Below are 21,289 nucleotides of genomic sequence, written 5' to 3'. Positions count from 1 at the left end.
CATTATATGTATCCACAATACTAAAAACACTCTGCTTGATGGTGTACAGACCAGAGCATACACCCTTATTTGGAACACCTAACGGGAGGTCTAGGGAAGGTGCCTAGGGAGAATTATCAAAAATGTGCTAATTCCCTTCACCTTAGAGACCCCAAGCAACTTTGCTGGATTTTGCTGACTTGATTTTTTTACCTGGAGAGAGTGAGCCTTTTTTCCCCCACTCTCCGATATATTTTGGTATGTGTTTTACCTTTAGTTATGGAGTCCATAGGCATCATCTTTTCAATTGTGTCACACAGCACCCTCAGTGCAGTGGCACATGGAAACATTTTCAGGCTTTCCGAAGGTTTAAATACTTTCTCTGTGATAAATTACTGTTTCCCAGAGTAAGTAAAGTGAAATTGACTTTACTAGTCTTTATACATTCCTAGACCATGCACACCCTACCTTACAAGAGAGTGCTGGAGGGGTTACTGTGTCTAGATTCTCATGTAGCAGTCAAATGGTACCCTTTCCTCTCAGAATGGCTGGTGGCAGTGGTTTTTGTAGTGATACACAAAATTGCAAATTTGCCAATCAGGTCTTTAGATGACAGCATTAGCCGCTGAAAGCCAATAGTTTATTCAAAGTATGTGCCAAAAATGCTGACCGTAGTCTGTTGTAGCACTTCCATTACGCAGTAGTGAGCTACAAGGAATATGCAGGCCTAGTAGGAGTGGTAGGTCACATTATGCATTGTAGATAGAAGGCAGGGCGAAGGCCCCAGCTCTGTAGCTAATAGACATTATTGGAGTGTTTGGAACATTATGGCACCTATATAGCGCTTAGATAGCCAATCTTAAGCACTATGAACACTAAGCTATGAGTGCATGCCTTTTAGAGCTTGCTCACATGGGGTTAATTCATCTCGGCTTCTCTTAGAATATTCTGCCTTTCTAACAGTAGCCCTGCATGGCTTCGTAAACAAATCCTCTTTCTCTGAGAAGGCACTGATAAGACATTCATGAGCTTTCGTGCAGATGGGCTCCAAGTAGGGAGGGGCACAGAAAAGGAGCACAGTGGAAATTCACAGAGTTGGGTTTTTCCATGAGCAAGCCTATATTTTGCACAGGGAAAGTTCTGGAACTGTGCGTCATGGACTGACAGCACGAGATTATAAAAATGCATGCCCACATGACTCAGGTGGGAGATCGATCTGTGGACTTGGTTCGAGCAAGATCAAGTGTCCGGAATCTGTGGTTCTGTCGGCACCCTGTAGCGCTGTCCTCTGAGCGGGTGTAACGCTCACCTGACTCCCACGGAGGCGCCGGCCTGGTTTGCGCTGCGGTGGCCTCTTCCAGGGTGGTGCGCAGGACTCGGAAGATGGACTGGACCAGGCCCCCCCAACTCTTGCTTGCCTGGCTCGCTGAAGTACCCTTCTGTAGGCGAAAATAGGGGATTAAGGGTGTGCAGGGTAAGTAATCGGTCTCCCTCTTTCCCCTCTCACTCTCCTTGACACCCCTCTGTGATTCAGCGCAACAGCTCACCTTAGGGTCTGGAAGGGCGAGCTCTCCATCCTGCCTCTGATGCAGGGGCGCGTAGATATCCAGTTGCTTCACTGGATTTTCGGATTGGTGAGAAGCAAACTTGCTTGGCTTCCAGGTAAGTTTTTTGATTAATGGTTCCCCTTGTGTCCATGCGTTAATGTTCTAACGCTAATGTCTTTTTCCCCATAGGGGCCGGGGTACGGAATGCCGGGGAGCAGGCACCGACCCGAGATGAAAGGTGAAATCCTTGTGGAAATCAGGTAAGTCTTTAATGAGCGTTTTGATAATGTCTTTTCATTTGCCCATTAACGCTGATGTCTTTTTCCCCTTAGGGGCCGGGGTCTGGAACTGCCTGGATGCGGCACGGACCCGAAATGAAAAGGGAATGACCCAACAGGTAAGTCTTAACATGGAGTCTTAGCTTCCCTTCTCCCTTCTTTCTCTCACCTTTGTTCTTGTCTTTTTCTCCCTAGGTGCTGGGGAGCGACTGTGGATCCGGATGGTCGCTGCTGATGGAGGCGCCCTGTAAAGGTGAGTAAATGCAGCGCTGCAGCAGTCAATGCGATGAGTTTTTAAAATAAATGTCTTCCTTTTCAGGATCGTTGGCGAAATGTCTCCAGGTTGCAGATTTAACAGGTAAGGTCTTTTCCTTCTTCTGTTCTCTTGTTCTATTCCTCTGCAGGTGATCAGGATGCTGGCAGGCGTGGAAGAAGTCAAGATGCAGGAGCAGACACGGTGAGCGTCCAGCTGCTAGATGCAGAACAACGCGAAGCACGTGTGGCTGATCGGGTGTGGTTTAAATAGCCTTGGAAGAAGTTCCTGGAATGTGTCCTTCCTCCAATCAGGTATGTATCCTTCCCCGACCACACCCGGTGGTAAAAGAATCCCACAGGAAAAGTAGTTCTGGCCTCAAGATGGCCCGGCTGTTGCAGCATGGTCTGGATCAGGTAAGTTTACACCAAGCACCTTTAAACACAAAGTCATCTTTTATGAGCCTGGCGCCTTCGGCACCAGGACTGTTGTCCAATATGAGCCTGGCGCCAAAGGCGCCAGGACTGAGTCCACAGGGCCCCTACTTGGGGCTGCTGAGACTCCTCCCGAGGGCATGATGCCTGCTTCCGGGGGTGCTGGGCCGGTCCTGGTGCTCCGGGGGCAGGTATCATGACAGCGGGGCTTGTTACAGCTAGCTTATGAGGGCCAGGGTCTCCCAGTGCTGATTGAAGGGGCGTAAGACTGTGTTTCTCTAATTTCTATGTTTCTATATATTTTGCATTTCTCTAAGTTTTGTGCTTTGTAATCTTCTCTAACTTGAATCCCAAGATGTTGCTGAAATTCACGGTTTAGAATAAATACTAAAACTTTTTGAAGGTGTTATTTGTCACTAGCATGAGTTCACTGCTTGGCACAATAGAACCTGTATTTTGGGCTGAATTGGGTCATTTTTGCTCCCAAGGTCTGGTCCCGAGGAAGATTTGCCCAATATCAAGACATTTGGTGGCAGCGGTGGGATTTGTGCAGAGCAGTGCCTTGCTGTGAAATGACAAATTGTGTGAGAGAACACAGTGCAAAGTGAGGAGCAGGCTGTCGCATTTCCTTGGTGGTCTGACTGCAGCTCTGAGACACAAAAGACAGCAACGTTGTGCGGCTTGCCGTGGCCGATAGCTTGTGTGGTTAAGAATCCCTTCAGTAAATCAGTCGTGGCTGACTTATTTCTTGGGAATGGAGCCAGGGAGCACAAGGCGATAAACAAGCGGGAAATGGCTATGTTTAAAGCACTCCGATGAATGGTCAAGAAAGATTTATGTTCAATTAGGAAAGAATTTTATCATGCGGTTTCCCCAGTTTAAAGTTGTAATTTGAAATGCAAAGTGAGACGGAGTTCTCAACTCTATTCTGTCATGAGGGCAGGGAAAATAGTTGCGAGGATTTGATATGCAAAAAGTAATTCAACCATTGATTCAGCCCCAGTGTGCTAGCGAGTGGGGGGCTGTAATGTAAGGAGGCGAAGGTTCGCTTTTTTTAAATGTATGCTTTTGAAGTGTTAACATTCCTGAAGATAACGTGGGAATGAGCCCTGTTTAGGAGAAAGAGTAACATCTGTGTTGAGAGCCTAAAGGGTTTGTTTGTCTTTTGGCAACTGTAAATTCCATGTGCTGGTGGTGTATTCTGTTTAAAGGAAACACACTAAAATGGCTACATTGCATTTTAGCTGTGCCATGCTTACAATGGGTGAGAGACTCACTTAAAAAAGGAAGTGAGTGAATGGTATTTGGATTTTCGATATTTGTGTATTGATTTGGAATTGCAGAATCAGTTTGCAATGGTTTGGGGGAAAAGACAATCTATATTTTTCTAAATTGCCCCTAAATTGCCCCTGGAGTATTTTGACTGTTCCCACGCTATGCCATGGATTTGTACTGTTGCGTTATAAGTGATGTATGTTTTGGAAATAGTGACCTGTTGACTGTGGTACATGGTGAAAAATGTTGTTGGCACATTAACAGCCCAAAAGCAATATAGAGTGTGGGTTGCTCTTGCAGAGAAAAAAAAACGTGCAGGGAGCTGCACTATACATGGCATGTTTTAAATGCACTGAAATAAGTGGTTATATTCTGGCAATGGTACAACAGAATGAAAAATCTGTGTGTGATAAGACAGCACAAAGATTTAGTGGGTTGCGGGTTCTTTTGAAAGATCGCACATTGCATTGGTGTGAGTTTGTGAAGCCAAACTACAAGGTTACGAGGAAAAAAGAAAAAATGTATGCCTTTAAAATGGGACGTTGATCAGTTTAAAACAGGCTAAAAGACGCTTTGACATTTTGCAAAATTACATGGAGTAGAATCTGATGACAAGAATATGCCTCTTTTGAAAATAGGAGTCGTGCTGTGCAGAGCTTGTGCCTTGAAGATAACTTGCACTGTCTTGGGCGAGGTGCGCGAAAGAAAAAAAACACTGTTGGAGGAAGGCAGAAAAGTAGAATACTGCGCTCCTGTTCAGTGAAATGGTGTTTACAGAAGCTGGCAGATATGGGAGCTTTTCTGAGTTGCTGAAGCAGTGCAGGAAACAGTTAATCTGGATGAACTGTCTGAAACAAGTGCCTTCCATTGAAGCCGCCCCAGTTTAAGAGTTATAGGCAAAGAGATAAGTTTGCTGCATGCTCATGGCGCTGCCATGTGCACAGGAAAGCTAAACAATGACATTCCTGCATTCCATCCCCTGTGAGAGACACCGTCAGTGTGAGCAAAAACTGAGGAGGGGGGTGCAAAGACAGAATGCTGAAACAGAACTGTAGGCAATAATTGCTGTGAGTGAGAAATTGAAAAAGAGTGCAATCTACCTTACATGCTGATGTACGCTTGCTTTCTAACACCGGCATGCAATAACAGAGCTGATCAGAAGTAAAGACTTAGCCCAGTATCAACACTGGAAGGAAAATAAATGCAGAATGGCAGAATGGGCGCATCGCATCTGAACATTTGGGGAACCTGTGCATCTGTGAATGGGCTAAGAAAAGACAGCTGCCCATTTCAAGAGACATTGCAGTGCAAGCTGCAGCCCAGTACTCCATGTGATGTGAACTGAAGTAAAGCGCTGTGCACTGGAGAAGAAACCTCTAGGCGCTTTGAGAAGTGAAAATACACAGCTGGCAAAAATGCAAGCTACATTGCCAGGGCTGGAGTAACTGACAAATACATTATGGTGTTCCAGATGGAAGCAAAACTGACAAAGGTTGCAGTTTTGCAAGAAACAACATGCAGAGCGAGGCTTTGGAAGTATAACATGAACACTGCACATTAGCCATGATCCAGAAGCCTCACGGCTTAGTGCAAGAATGAATGATTTGTTGAAGCAACAAAAAGGAACTGATTCAGACTATCGCGCTCAAAGGGGTGGCCCAAGAAATCAGCAGACACCCTTTGGGAAAATGACAAGTGGAAAACCAGAGGCTTGAAAGACACTAGCTGTATGGAGACAAATAAACAAAGCTGCTTGTGCAACTGCAGGCGGTATGGGACTGAAAGACTTTACCTTTGAAAAATTGAGTGATGCCAGCAGGGGGGCAACCTAAATCAAGATCATGAAACACTGGAAGGAAGTTGGCGCCTGGCATTCGTGATCGCTCTGGTGACAAAGAAAAGCATTGATCCATTGAGAAGTGCGACCTGGGTACTTATTATATGGCTTTTGTAAAATCACAGATCAGTCTGAAGTACCATTGACCAACTATGATTGCATTGCACAAATGAGTTTGTGATTAGGCAGTTACACCCTGTATGGTTGAGTGCAAATAAGCCCCCAGAAACATGCAGAAGGGTGACAAATAATTGTGGTAGCAATGATAAAGTGTGTAGTTACCCGATGAGACTTCTGAAGGTGGGGGGTGGTGTTAAGGGAAGGGGTGGTGAACGCTGATATTGTAGTTCTGATGACATCCTAATGTGAAGAACAATGACATTGTACTTTTGATGAAATCCTAACATGTCTGTTTGTATTTTGCCTAGGCAAAAAACCAAGACAGTTGCGTGCCATGATTGGGGTAGATGTGTGCAATTTGCCGGTGACACTGATCAGTCAAGCAGATGCATTCTCAGAGAAAGCGAGTCACTGCGAGATGATATGTGAACTTTGGACCTGTCCTGCACCGCACTCAATGCTACTAACATGCATGACGTATGAGGACATTTGTTCTGCAATCTGCGAGAAGTGTCCAACAGAGTAATAACTTTTGCTGAACTGGCACGGTGCAGACTTGGCTAGTTATCAAACATTTGATGCTGCACATTCAAATGATTCAGTTGCTGGAAATAACCTGGTTGATATGTTTTGCCTTTCTTGTTTAAAGGACTGCGGACAATGGGTTGTGGACTGTGACATCATGCACCACAAACAGCTGTGTGACACAGCACTTGAATGCTAACATATTGAAAAATGGTTTTTAAATGCATTTTTGAGATGAATCTGAAAAAACTAAATGTTTTGCTCTTCCAACTGAATTGCTTTAACCAGAGATGCTTTGCTTTTTTGAAGGAAAAAAAAAAAACTTCTACATTGCACGTAGGCGGGAAAATGATTTATGAATTGTTGGGGCAGCAGGATTATGCAAGCAGGAGCGTAATATATTTTGAGATAAAATGAGTGCGCACACCAAAGTCAACTGTGCGTAGGTTAAGGTTCTTAATTGGAAGTAATGCTGCCAAGTGTGTGAGCCCTAATTTGAGATGGTAACCTTTGAAACACTGGATACTTTTACAGCCAGCCTTAAGGCGGGTAAATGAAACCATGACTGACTTGATATTTGATTTTATGACACAGTGTGTGACACGTTTTTTTTTAAACCAACCAGTTTCATGTTTTGTGGGGACAGCTGTCTCCAGCACACTAATGCAAAGAGTCACCTTTTGATTGTAGACATTTAGAATAATTCTTTGGAAAAGCGCTACAAATGAGTATCCACATGGGATTGCTAGCGTACTGGCCTGGCACATTGTCGGGCATCTTTTGTCACTGACTCATATGACTGGTGCGTATGAAATCCTAGGCCCAAATGTTTCAGTGAATGGATCCAACGATTTGTTTTTCTGACCAAGAACTGCAGCGAGTGTTCTCGCCAAGATTGTATGGACTATAATTTGACTAAATGCATTTCACACAATGGTGTGATGAAACAGCCACGGCCGGATGGTAGTATGGTGTTTGTATCTAAAACTAATATTGTATATGGTAGGCATCCCACTTGGAGAAGGGTATTCTCCAAGTCACACAAGGTAGAAACTGTGAACATGTTAGATTTTCCAGTAGTAAGGCAACATTTAAATTGTAGGCTGGTAATGCACACCTCTATTATTACAGTGATACACTTAGACATAGATTTATCATGAGGCAAGGTTTCCTTAGTACTACCAAGCTGCTACAAATGGAGTCCATTTCTATGGCCCATCACGAAGGTGCGCGTAGCTAGGGAGCTAGATTCATTAATTCGGGGGAGTAACAGGAGCTTTAAACGATTTTGACATAGAAACTGTGCACAATAAGCTAGCCAATTTGGGTTCTGATGCCAGCTCTGCTATAAAACTTCTGGCCTAGTGGGGCCCATTGATACGCCCAACACTGCTGCAAGTATTGGCCACCACCTCAGATGGCAGAATTTTAGGTATGAAGACATTTTTTCTGCCATAGGGCAGGTCAACAAGACTGCTAAATACACACGATGCATTTTATGGCAAACATTGTTTAATCAGCAGGTGTTGGCTTTTCACTCTGAGTGGGGGCGACCATCCTCAACACACTGGCACACAGAGCTACAGTTACCAGCAAACATATGGATCAAATCGCTAGCCTTTGATTGCATGAACAACACATGCCATGCTTGATGTAAATTAGTAGAATTGTTTTCATTTAGATAACCTGGTGCCCATGGTTTCACCTTGTTCATGAAATTAGATGGTTTTTGGTTGGGTTCCACATATATGGGGGAAGTGTCTAATCACACAGCCCATAGTCACGTTTGAATGCCCTGGGATCAGGGGGAGGGTAGGCCCTTAGAGTGAAAGGCTGCCAGGTTTAGAATTGGTAACCATACATAAATGAAATAGTGCATTGTAGATTAAACTACCGGATTGCCTTGACATTCTAACTGCATGATGCTTTTTAACTGACAATCAGCTATACAATAATTATTTAGGTATTTTTGTGTAGGCCAGGTTTTGGCTAGAGTAAATGTCCATGTTCACTTTGTGTAGGTATTTTTTGTGTAGGCCAGGTTTTGGCAAGGGTATAGGTCACTGTTCACTTACATCAGTTAAAATAGGAGCAAGAAGCAAAAACTACAATGCAAATGCTTAATCACAATATAATGATTGATAACTATCATAACTAATAAAAAAGATCAAAAAGGCTCAAAAAGTGCAAGAGCGTGCACAATACAGCGACGGAACAATTTACGGCAGAAAGGATGATAATAATGTCCAAAAATAAACAAAGTTTTAAGCCAAGACGAGATAAATGAGCATACCGTTGAGACCAACCAAGGGAAAAACACCTGACGCTAAAAAAAGCATAAATAATAACCATAAACCATCAAAGAGCCCCCCCATTGACCCAAAGAAAGAAAAGAAAACAGCAACCAATGTATAAAAACAAAGTTATATATGAGGAAAATGGAAACCTCATACTGGCAGTCTAAGATTTAAACCGACTGCCAGAACAAAGTGAGCAAAAAATTATCATACAGGCAAAAACGAAAATGAAATGGCATAAAATTTGGTTGAAACAGAAAAAACATCAATGCACAGGAAAATCCCCCTATAATGACCGATTTAAACTCCCAGAAAGGTATATAGCTCCTCGTTATGTTGTGGCTGTTAGGTGTCTTAGTGTCAAAATCCAAAATGTATTTGGTTTCAAGCTGTCTCACCACCTCTCGGGTTCTTACTCACATGTGTCACTGCAAAGAAACTGAGCAAACCAAAGTCATTATCATGTTTCTCTTTAAAATGCTTGGCCATTGGATACGCCCGGTCTGAATTTTTTATCGCCTTTAAGTGTTTCAAAACTTTAAGCTTTAATTTGCATGTGGTGCTCCCCACATACCACTTCTGGCAGGGGCAGCACAAAAAAAAAAAAAAAAAAGTGTCACAGGTCATCAGAGGCTTAATGTCATGATTAATAGAAGTCACAGCATGAATGAAAGATTTCTGTATAACAGCATGTGTGCAAACTTTACATTTGGAACATTTGGTAAACCCCAGAGCAGGATCAGCAAGCCAATTAGCAGCCTTAGCAACACTAAGTAAAGGTGATAAAAAACTGGATACAAGTTTGTCTTTGAGAGACAACGTTCTTTTGTATGGGAGTATAGTCGTGTAGGTAGTACAGAAAGAAGGCCCTTATCCAGCCTTAAAACCCGCCAATGCTTTGGGATGATTTTCCTCACTTGAGCAGATGAATTGTCATAGGCGATAAGACGTGGATCGTCATTGGAAGCAGACTTGATGGGTCTGTTGCTATGCAACAGTTCATCCCTTGACAAAGCATGTGCCTTATTATAGGCAGTTTCAATCACAGTTTTAGCAGATCCTTGTTTTAAAAAGTCTGCTGCTGCTAAGGCACAAAAATGATCAAATTGCTCTACCTCAGTGCAATCCCGGTGGTAACAAATAAACTCACCATACGGAATACTTTTCTTGCAGCTTGGTGGATGGCTGCTACTGGCATGCGAGGGTAAACCGGTGTTTGAGGATTTTTTGTAAAGAGAAGTATGAATACCCGAGATGTCTAGACTGACATTGACATCCAGATACACAATTTCAGTCACACTATGTACCTCTGTAAACTCAAATTCACCTGATTGATATCAATGTGTCTAACAAGTGATAACCAGTAGTGTTCAGTGCCTTTCCAAATAACAAAAACATTGTCAATATGACTCAATCTTTGCACATAGTTTGTTCCCTAATCTGTAACTGGGATTTCTTTCAAGATGTTGTAATGCAATGAATCTGTCTTTGGCATATTTAACCAAAATGGTTAGGAAGCCAGCCGAGAAATCCTTGCTAGCTCTGCCCCATTCTTGGAGCATTTCGGCATCCTGGTCCTCAACTGACGCAGACCTCTAGGTACTCGACCAATGTCCAAGTAATTTTGCAGAGAATGCTCCGCCCACCACTTGAAATGTTTTTATGTCTTTAAGTAGAGATAACTCCTTGCTGATGTTATCATCTTTTTTTCTTTTTGGTATTAATAGTGTTGATACTTGATTTATTCTGTGAGCAACAAACACTGACATCTTTTGCCTCTAATAGGCGAGCTGCCTCTCTGGTGTCCTGCATGTTGTAAGCGTCAAAGGCGGAAAAATAAACCACCACTGAATAAAAAACCTGGCAAGAAAATGAACGGAACCCCTAACACCACGACTAGACAAAGCCAACCTTGTAGGAGAATCAAATTCACAAAACTAATGCCAATAAGGATTGGTGTAGGAAAAGAAAATTGGTGTGAAAAAGGAAAACAGCACTATACCCATTAGTGCATAGCGGAGAAAACCAAACATGAAAAGCCACGCTTACCTGTGAGCCGTGCTGTATGCGTCCTCCGACACAGGCAGAACAGTCACAAAAGGTTGGGTTCTTTCCAGTCCAGCACTCCAACGGGGGGCGTTGCCAAATTCCAGTAAACAATGCGTCACCAGCGGCGACAGAACAGCTCACAAAGCGAAAGCGAGACTGAACGCGCCGAAAAGCAAAAGCATATCCTGGTGCAGGCTAAGCATGGAACGCTCCATGCAAATATCAGAGAAGCAAACAAGAGGAAAACTGCCATGTAAATGGAACAATTTAGCCCGCACTTCAGGTCATGAGAAAAGAAGCCAAAGAGCCCCGTTCATTCAAAAGAATTAAGCCAGAATCTTGAAGTATAAATACTTACAAGTTTATTATATGAAAAAATATATTTAAAAACCACCATTGAACAACAGAGGCAGGACAACAGTCCAGTATGGACCTGTTTCGCGCTCTACACAGCGCTTGTTCACCAATAGGGGGGAGTGCTTAAACATAGTATAAATAATGCGAGTCCCTTCATAGTGTCTACAACTCAACCGAAGTATATATGTAAAGGTAAAACGGTGGCAGACAACTTGTAACAAACTTGCATAGTGCTAAAAACCTAAAGTATGTATTAAAGTGTAAAAAAAAGGCAGCCAAAATTAGAAAGGGCAAGCGTATAAATCAGCTGCAATATAATACATGAAACAGCCAGCATGTCAATCCATATGCATCAGTCACAATACTAACAGCATAAATGAAAGTCAAAGTTCTAGTGCTTAATAGCTGCATTATTTTTGACATAGTGCAATAGCTGAAAAGCAACATAATGAAAAAATGCATTGATGAACCAGAATTTCCATCCAAATGCATCAGTCGCAGTATTAACAGCACAGATTAAAAGCAAAGTGCAGAATTTAGAGAGCAGCAGAATATTAGCAAAGCTCAAAGATATATATATAGCACAATTGTACGTTCTTCCATACAGACTTGAGCGCTAAGCAAATTCCCATTTTCAAAATGACACAACTGTATGCCAAATGTGTAAATGTAAGGAATTCACGGCACACAAAGTACACTTTCCGATTAGCATAACGTTAAGCATTACCTCTTTCACGTCTTCCTTCTGAGACACCTTTTGTGAGAGTTTGGGTTGCCTATTCGAACAAGGACAATTCGATTTTATGCCCCATTTCCCCCTCACTGAGTGAACAACATCACCAACATCAAAGAGAGCTAGAAATAAAATAGAAACTGTTATTTTGTTTTACTGAAGTTCATACAGTTCAGTAAAAAATTCTAAAATAAACTCAAATTATATAGCAAAAAAAAAGTCCCCATTTAAATTGACCATATATAAGCACTTGATGCCCATGCCAAACACCCACATTCAAAATAAAAAAGAAACATGTTACTTTTATAATAACCACAGTACCTGTTCCAGGAACAATTTGCGTGGGCATCAAATTCTCAGGTTCATGTAACTGGCCCTTCACACATTTCAGCCATGCGAACGTCTCAATTTCACACTCTGTAAACAAACATTCACTAGTTAAATAAGTGATAACCTTAAGCTCAATATTCCAGTTAGTACAATGTTGCAGTATTCGAAATTGAGGGGAGCTATTTAGCTCCTGCTTGTAGCCTAGTTAGCTTGACCCCAAAAACTACCAGCGCTTTTGGCTCCCCGGGCCAACTGATGACCAACAAACACATCCACGTGAATGTAACTGTGCATTTGGGACAATCTATAGACAAACATTTGGATACATCTATATAACATTTACGGCATATGGGGTCTCAATAATGGTCAAAATGATAAGTTTGCATCATGTGTAAATTAGATTTGCGGAACACTATGTACTAGCTCCTCATTCGCCAGAGGTAGATCCTGGTAATTGCTGAATGCAGGATACCCAAAAGTTGCCTTTAGCTCCTGCTTCTCCAATCTTAATTTTGCTCCCCGTTTTGTCACACAGGATGAACAGCCCCATAAGCGTGCATCTAAAGCAAAGGCTACCAACCATTAAGAACGGTACAACCACACCCTGACTTCCTATTACCAGTGCCTCTTTCATAGCATATTGAAACAGAAGAAGACAGCTCATGCTATTTAAAAGCAACTCTTTCTACAAAATAGAAATCAGCACCTGATTGAAAGCTTTTCTTCTTCAACTTGTAGCAGTCCACACACACCCCAAATCCACACTTTGGGCACACCCAGTGAAGGTTGAAAATGGTAGTGTCGCAAACGTCACACATTTCTCGTACTCCACGGACAGCACGTTTCCACACCACTTGTTCTATGGCGAGGAAAGAAAATAAGTTATTTACAAGTCAAGTCTTCAAATACAACAATAAGACATTATACAATCAAATAACCACCACATTTCTTGTATTTCCTTTAAAAGTTTCAACATCCACCGCCCTACCAACAGGGACATCTGAATACTGAACAAAAAGGCCAAATACAAGGTTTGAAAATACATAAATGAAAGCCGCAAGTGGGAAAAACGCAACAGACTAAAATGGGTGGTTGAGGGGCAGCGGGTACATCATTGAAATCACTATACAAGTGGCAACATCCCAGAGTTGGGCGAAACATTTGGTACAAGGAGGCACCGAAGACCTATAGTAGTGATCATTTTTCCCCTTTGAGGTACCACATGCACATCTGGGCAAAAAAGCCATATGATACAGTTTTACAGACATCTGGATGTAAGCGTGAGTGGGACACAACAGGAGCAGTGCCAGCCACTGCAGTTGGATTTTACAATTTAAAAAAAGGTTTCAAGAGAAAGTGATCACCCCAAAAAAAAAAAAAAAACACCCTCTACCTAGACATCTAGGAATTTAGACCAAATAAACCAGTAAGCCCTAGACATACGACGTCTCTCTGGATCAATATTCATGGACTGAAGATTACAACACTGTGGTCCAAAAGGAGGAAAGTGAACGTCACATGAAAAAAATCTCATTGAATTATTATCAGAAGATGTGATTGCATTAAAAAGTAGCCATTTTAGTACATGCAGAACACAGCAGTATAATACTGTAAAATGAAGTTATCCTTACTGTGTGGCGGAATGGACGTCATGACCTCTTTCTCAGACATCACAAGTTGACAGATGTGGTCACCGATATTAGCCAGAATGTATTTTGCAGTGTCCAAATCCAAGCCTACCACCTTTTTCGCCAAAGGAAGCCACAAGCCAATCGCTTCTGCATCATATTTGTTGGGTGTCATGAACCCCTCTTCACGCAGCAACTCATTTTTATTAAACTGCAATCTGCAAATTAGAACAAGGCTGTGCTTAAAGACTATTTCGAGGTGGCTACAGATAAACGCATTGTCCAAATGACCAACATCATATGACAAACTGAATAGGTTGAGTAAATGTTTTTTACTGCTGGACCATTCCTTCAATATCACCAAACTTAACCCCCATGCCTCAAAAACGAACAGCTCCAATTGCAACGTTTCCATGTCCTTTTGCCACATGGCCGGACTCCAGTCAGTAGCACAGGTGTGCATCAGTACAAACCATCATAAGGTCACTGCAGAGGTTGGGAGCCATGCAAGATGTAAAAATGTGCAGTGTCACGAGTAGTGAACCCCTATTCACGCATAAAGAATCAAAGCTTCATCTAGGAACCATTGAATTTTTTTAAAAAAACAGGATGATTTGATGTAAGAGGGACCCAGGAAAGACCTTACAAACAGAAAATGGTGAAAAAAGAAGACCGGGGCCATTTTTGACAAAACGGACACCCATGGTTGCTGTATCGCAGCTGAGGGTTCAGCCCGTGGTAGAAAAACACAATGGTAGGAAAAATTAAACCCCTGCCACCAGCCATTTAAAGTAGGGAGGGTAACAAAAATGTACATGAGAATGTAGTTTAAGGGGCTACTAGATAACCCCCAGCACTCGACATAAGATGGTGTTTACTGGACCTTCAAAGAAAAAAGGTAAGTAAAGTCAATTTCACTTTACCATTCTTGGAAACTGTAGTTCACACAAGAAAAGGTAGTTCAACCTTATGAGAAATCTAAAGGATTTCTCTGCGACACTGCACTGAAGGTGCTGTTTGTCCCCTAAAACCGAAATCTTAACTCAAACTGGATAACAGCATCTCAATGACTTTACCAAATACACGATCATAAATAGCAATGCAGCATCATGATCCAAGCGACAAATCGGAAACCAATTAACCTCTATTGGTTAGCTAAAAAGGACAAACAAAATAGAACGAGTAAAAAGGATCAAACCAGCGAAGTAGACAAAAAGAATGCGTTGTACAAGAGCAGTAATGTGGCTGAAATTAGGGAAATGGACAAATAAATGTAATGGATAAGAGGAACAATGTGGACGTGAGGAATAAAGTGGATAACAATTCAACTAACCCAAACTACTAGATCTTAAATAACAATAAGACAAATAACAATCATCAAGATCCTAGCAGGAAATCGACAACTAATAACCTCTAATGTAAACTAAAAGCCAAACAGAATAAAATGAGTAAACTAGATCAAAGCAGGGAAGTGAAAAAAATAAAATTTAAAAAAAGAAAACAAAATTGTGTGAATACAGTAATGCGCTTGAAATTAATTAAATGGATGTAATGATTGCAATGGACAAAAAGGAACAAAATGGAGGAAATTAATAAAATGAAGAGGATGGAAAGATGAATATACGAGACCGATGAGTACACAGACAGATGGCACAGAATGTTTAAGTGCATGGTATAAATGGAAAGTACAGAATAGACGGTCCGAGTACATGAGACGGGTCTAGTGCATGGGATTGATGGAGCAACGAACGGATTGAGTGCGTACAACAAGTGACATGAGCAGAACCAATAATGCAAGATGAATGAATGAAGGAAGGAGTGGAGTAGAGTAGATGAAGCGCGTAGAGCAGATAAGTTCATTGAGCGGATGGGTGCGCAGAATGGATGAATTTGATGAATGCGCAGAGCGGGCAAGTGCACAAAATGAATTGGGGCTTGGAGCGGATAAGTGCATGGAACAGATAAGACCGTGGTGCAGATGTAGGTTGTGTTAGCGGAAAATAGAGTTAAGCGGATACATGGCGCATGGAACAGACTGGTGTGCATGGAACGGACTGGAGGCATGGAACAGTGCGACTTACATGGAACGGTCTAGAGTGCATGGTATGTTTGAAAGAGCATGGGAAGGAACGGTTCTGAGTGCTTGAAACGGTCGTAATGCACGGAACAGTCGGAGTACATGGAATGGATGAGTACATGAAACTATTGGAGTAGGCCCGATCTCAAACACCTAAGGTAAACCACCATATCACATCTCCATGCTTACTCTCTTCTTACACCACCACTCAACTAGAACACAGCGATACTAAGACACCATTCGGTATAGCTGTTCTCATACCATCATCTGCCTTATACTCGCCATCACTCTAAACACTGCTGCTTACGCACCCTCCAGCCTGGGTGTTCTCAGGCCAAACGCAGCCACAATCGGTCTAGATAAAACCTGCCAGAATGAACACATACTCTTGATCTCTGAACCACCACACCACCGCTAAGAAGCAGCTATCACACAAATGCCACACCAGCTGCATACATATTCGGTGCTCACGCGCACCTTTGACTCTCTCTACTGACTTGAACTTCGGTTCCCGAGGGCGTTCAACCTACCAGCGCCTTGAGACCATACCAATGGTACATAAGGCGCTATATAAATGCAAATTAACATAACATACAAAAAGCAGAGAAAGCAGATGCCCATGGAGTTGGTCAGACTCCAAAAACAGTGAACACAGAAATCCAAATCAGGTAAAACACGAGAGAGTGAAAAAAAGGTCTCACTCGCGAGTTAAAATTAAAAAGTCCCAAGTCCAGCAAGAGAGCTGGGGGTCTCTAAGGTTGAAGGGAAATAGCACAAAAATGAGAATTCTCCCCAAAAGGAGTAGTGAGGACAGCAGCAGAGTGCTGAATATAAGCATGATTAGGGGTCACATCATATGCATGAATGGAGGCACAGGGTGCCATAGCAAAAAAGGACTGCAAATCCCAACACAAATTATGCAAGCTTCACCCATAAAAGCCACGTTTGTAACCCTTTGATGAAATCTTTCCACACTTACCGTCGAAAGTGAAAAAAACGACAGAAAACCGCAGAATCCTTCATCTCGTTGGTTCGTCCAAAGCGATCCAAGCGACATTCTCTGCACTTGTGCAGGTGTGGTGCAACATCATTGCATGAACCATCCTGTACAAAGTAAGCACCACTTTCTTGCAACCTTCTAACTTTACCAGCATCGCTTAAAACCGATTGGTGGACAGTAACTGGAATCAATAAAATAAAGTAATTAGCATGTTAAGCCTTTAAAGCACCATCCCTGCATGTGCAAAGGACAAAACGCAGATCATGCAAATGAAGAATTGTAAAACCTACACGCAATGTGTTCTCACATATGAACATTTAAATCATTATTCAAAAGTATGTCAAGGAAACTTAAAGGCCGTGTCAGCAATACAGATATAGGCTAGATAGCCACTTCACTAAAGAAAGATTAATAAATATTCCTAATACAAAATAGGGAGTAAAGATATTTCCAACTAAAAAAATGAAACTGACAGAGCTCCACTTATGTGTTTAGATCAGTGGCAATGTTAGATTAAATTTTATGCCAAACCTCCTTCACATGCGAGACCTCCAGTACTTTTTCGCTGGTGTTCCTGGGCGAGTGGGAACATCTCTCCCCCTCCCCACTCCCCACTCACCCCTTCTTTTACTCTGGCAATGGGAGTTATTGTTTCTCTCCATACCTTTTTGGAGTCATACTTTCCTCCAACTTTATAGGCATCTGTAATTTACTTTTGCATCACAACACATTTTGTGCAGTGTTAAGCAATAATTGATGTACTAACCCGGTGGGAGACTACACAACCCTTGTCCTCTTGGTATTAGGTAACCCACCTATTTGTACAGGCCTGTACTACACAAGTTGGAAGTTGGCAGTACAACTGAGCAGCCAGGCTTAACTCGAGAGGGGTAAATGTGAGCTGTAGAGTAGTAGCAATGAAATCCACCCATACAAGGAGCCAAGTAACACTTATACTCAAGGTTTTTGTTATAAATAATTACTTAATAGTAGTTTTTAAATAAGCATTTTTTAAAACAGGGCAATATGTACAATCAAATATACTTTAAAATACTTTTCCAGAATCAACACAAATCTAGCAGATAGATGCTTTACACGCTTCCTACACCCTGAAGTGACTTCACCAACTAGGACTGTAATGGCATTTATATATTGCTAGTACCCTTTGTAGATTCTGAGGTTTGGTAGAAAGGAAAGGTTATAAACAGGTTCTCAGAGAATGCAAGCACTTTACATCTACCAATGAAGTCTAGATAAAAACCTTTCCCAGCAATAATCATTAGAAACCAAGTCAACACCTATGAGGGACAGTAAGTACCAAAGTCAAATAAGACTGCAGGGAGCCAGGACAACCAAAGTCAGTTTGTTGAAGAAAAATCATGTGTAGGTCACAACTTGTTACACGTGTGAAGGGTAGAGCTGAAATCAACTCTAGCAAAGTCGCTACAGCAAGTCTCAACTGAGAAGAGCAAAGCTAAAGACACGGAGGTAAGTACCCCAAGTCATTAGTACCTTAGGGTTAGAAGAGTGGTCCAGCTGGCTTTCGTCTGGTTGCAGCGATGCAGATCCTGGGTTCCAAGAGTGGTCCAGCTGGCTTTCGTCTGGTTGCAGCAATGCAGATCCTGGGTTCCTGGGCCTCAGTCATGGGAACAAGAGGGAGAATGCCTGGGAACTCCTGCGGCAGCAATTCGAAGATCGGTGGCATCTACGGGCTCTTTTTGGATCAGCGGCACTTCGTGGCTTCAGCGCTCGATAAACGGCACCACCGCAGATCTTGTACACCGGTTGGGCTTCTTTCACTCCTCGAGTCCTGCACTCTGGTGAGGGGACTAGAGCTCTGGTTGTCCTGCTTATGAAGGGATCTTGGGTAGACTACTGGAGCTTCTGGCCGGCTTCCAGACTTTGCACTAGACTACAGATTTCTCGACCCCTGGCACGCGGTTGCTGCAGCAGCAAAAAGGTACAGCAAATCGGGGAAGGTGGTCCAGTGGAGTTAGTCTCGGGGTTAGTTGGTCCCACTAACCCAAGGAAAGAAGTCATCCCTTCCGCATCTCCTCTTGTCGATTAGAAAAAGGAGCACCACAGCAGCAGGGCTTCACCGGGCAATCCAAAGGTCCAGGAGAATGTAGCAAGCTTTGTTCACGGTTTCTTCGTCGGGTTGTTCTTTACGTAGGTCGATATTGCCTCTAGTCCCCAAACCCCCGCCTTTTAAGCAGGATTCTCCCATTCATGCACAACCTAGGCTGTCAATCACACAGCAGGGTGGCTGTCCTGAAAGGACAGGCAGCCAATCAGGACTGGGTGCATTCAGGGATTCCTAAAGACAAAGGGCAGGGGAGTTTCGGGAACCTCCCTCACCTCCTGCCCTTCCAGACACATTTGAGCCAGGGGCGGTTTTCAGTACTAAAACACGCCAAAGGAAAAACAAAAAAAAAAAAAAAAAAAAAGGGCTCAAACCTGGCATGGCGCTGTCACGACCCTCGCCCAAAGCCCCCTCTGGCAAACCCACTGCCCAGGTGGAGTCCGGACTCGGGCCTCTAGAGCCTGGCATCCTCTTCAAAAGCCCTCATGGGGCCAGTCCTGGCGTCTATGGCGGCAGGCTCATACACCATGAAAAACAATGTGCTTGGGAACTACTTTATTGTATTGTCAGCCAACATGGAGGCATCCACATAGCTTGGTTCTTTAGAACCAAGCTATGCGGTCTAGTGTTTTGGGTGTGGTAGCCTAGGGACTACTTTACCTGGACTATTTTGTTGGGGCTATTTAAACCACACCCGAGCAAGACAACAAGCTTCGCGTTACTTTGCAGCTTGCAACGTGACGCTCACCGTATCCAGCTATTCCCTCGAACCTCGGACAAGCAGAACCTGCAAGGAGACAAAAGGAACATCATTAGCAGCAGCATCATCTTACCTGCAGTCTTCATCTTTAAACACTCGCAGCTACTGAGAACAGTGTATTGCTCTCCTCTGAAAAGTGCATGGAACTACCATAAATCACCAATGCAATTATAGAGCAAATACTTCAACCCAAAAATAGACAATAATTCGCAGCCACGCACACTTTAGAAAATAATCAGCTCTTTACGGCTATTTATTCAAAGCTCATAGGTACATAGAAATAACTCCTACAACTAACATGGACATAGATCACAGAAAACAAAGAAGTCAAAGAAAAAATACATCACCGTGGGCGTAACTTAACAAAACTTCATCTCGCCAGACGCGGCTGAAAAACCCCGATAACAGCCAGGCCGAGAGCACAACAGCCCACAGGAGTGTCGGACCGAAGCATCCCCCCTCCGACTGAGGTCTTTGTGCTTATCCCGTCTGACCGTTGAGGGGTTCCGCATATATGCCCTCCTCAACAAGGGGTGGCAACTTCTCGAACCTTCTGGCAATGCGCTTGCGCATTGATGGGTGACAGTTGGTTGCCAGCTGGGTCAACCGACAGTAACCTCAAGGAGAAAAGCGCTTCCCTCTCCTAAACGCCCCGGAAAACAATTCCATAACTCATCTCAAAACCTTGGCGCAGGCATAGCAAACCAAAACAAACTTTGCTATCAGGTACCAGCCGGCACCTGCAGATCTTAGCTTTCCCAGCGCCGTGTCCTTGGCTGAGAAGGCCTGCATTCCAAACCCATCAGCAAATAACGTTGAAAACATGTTGTTTCGCAAAGCAAGTGCAGCTTTCCACTGAGGCATGGATAAATATCCATTATGGCTCCGAGTTCCCCCCAGAATGCACTGCGCACCAGCGCCATGTTTTAGCTGAACCATCACAAACAAACAGCTTCCTCGAATCTGCACGCCTCCCGTACAGAACGACCTGAAAGGGGAAGATAGAGGCAACATTAAAGAAAGCAGTAGAGACATTTACAAATTACGAACTGCTCAAAAGGCTTACCTGGCTGGTTACCTCTCGGCTGGAACCACTAAGTAAACCCCCGCCCCCAGCTCTCCACATAAGATGGGGTGCGATTGGCCTACAAAGAGAAAAATGTAAGTAAAGTCAAATTCACCTTACTATTGTCAACAGGAAGTGCTGTGCATAGGCCAGCTGATCTCACATGAAGGAAAGAAAGTGACCCCACAAAGGGCTGAAGCCATACTGAACACGGCTAAACCAGACACGATAAAGCAGATGCAGAGCTTTTTAGGCCTATGCAACTATGTCAAGGCATGGGTCTTCGACTACCCTAAAGAAGGCCCAAGTGACGAAAGAAAAGATTGAATGGTCGGAGGCCACGGAGAAAAGGTTTGCTGAACTCAAGAGAGACATTTGTACAGCTCCAGATCTCAGGATTCTCAATTATGCGGAGGAATGTTACCCGTTTTCGCACACAGATGGCAGCGTTATGACAGCAGTACTCATACAGAGAACCACGTTGGGGTACAAGCCACTGGCATATTACAGTGCGAATTTGGATCCAGTAATGAGAGGTCATTTTCCCTGCAAAGTTTAGCTGCCGCAGCGTTCGCCATAGTGAAGGCAACCACCATTGTAATGGGATGCTCAATGACGTACGTCGAACACTCATTTGCTATTCTAGAGAAACCGAAAAGCA

At 43.1% G+C, this 21,289-nt stretch overlaps 1 protein-coding gene across 1 annotated transcript in view; it reads right to left on the bottom strand.

Moving 5' to 3' along the window:
- Nucleotides 1-21,289, bottom strand: part of KDM3A (lysine demethylase 3A) — a 331,646-nt gene that overhangs the window by 222,178 nt on the left and 88,179 nt on the right. Inside the window, exons 11-15 of the mRNA XM_069632181.1 lie at nt 16,699-16,900; nt 13,646-13,860; nt 12,721-12,873; nt 12,006-12,101; nt 11,679-11,806 (exon numbers count right to left, since the gene is read on the bottom strand). Of these exons, the coding sequence (XP_069488282.1) occupies nt 11,679-11,806; nt 12,006-12,101; nt 12,721-12,873; nt 13,646-13,860; nt 16,699-16,900 (794 nt within the window). The remainder of the gene's footprint in view (nt 1-11,678; nt 11,807-12,005; nt 12,102-12,720; nt 12,874-13,645; nt 13,861-16,698; nt 16,901-21,289) is intronic.

The sequence above is a fragment of the Ambystoma mexicanum genome, chromosome 6q (genome assembly GCF_040938575.1).
Source record: "Ambystoma mexicanum isolate Mex_15411 chromosome 6q, UKY_AmexF1_1, whole genome shotgun sequence".
Lineage (NCBI taxonomy): Eukaryota > Metazoa > Chordata > Amphibia > Caudata > Ambystomatidae > Ambystoma > Ambystoma mexicanum.
Note: the sequence above shows the minus strand (reverse complement) of the source record. Positions and strands in the feature narration are given on the sequence as shown.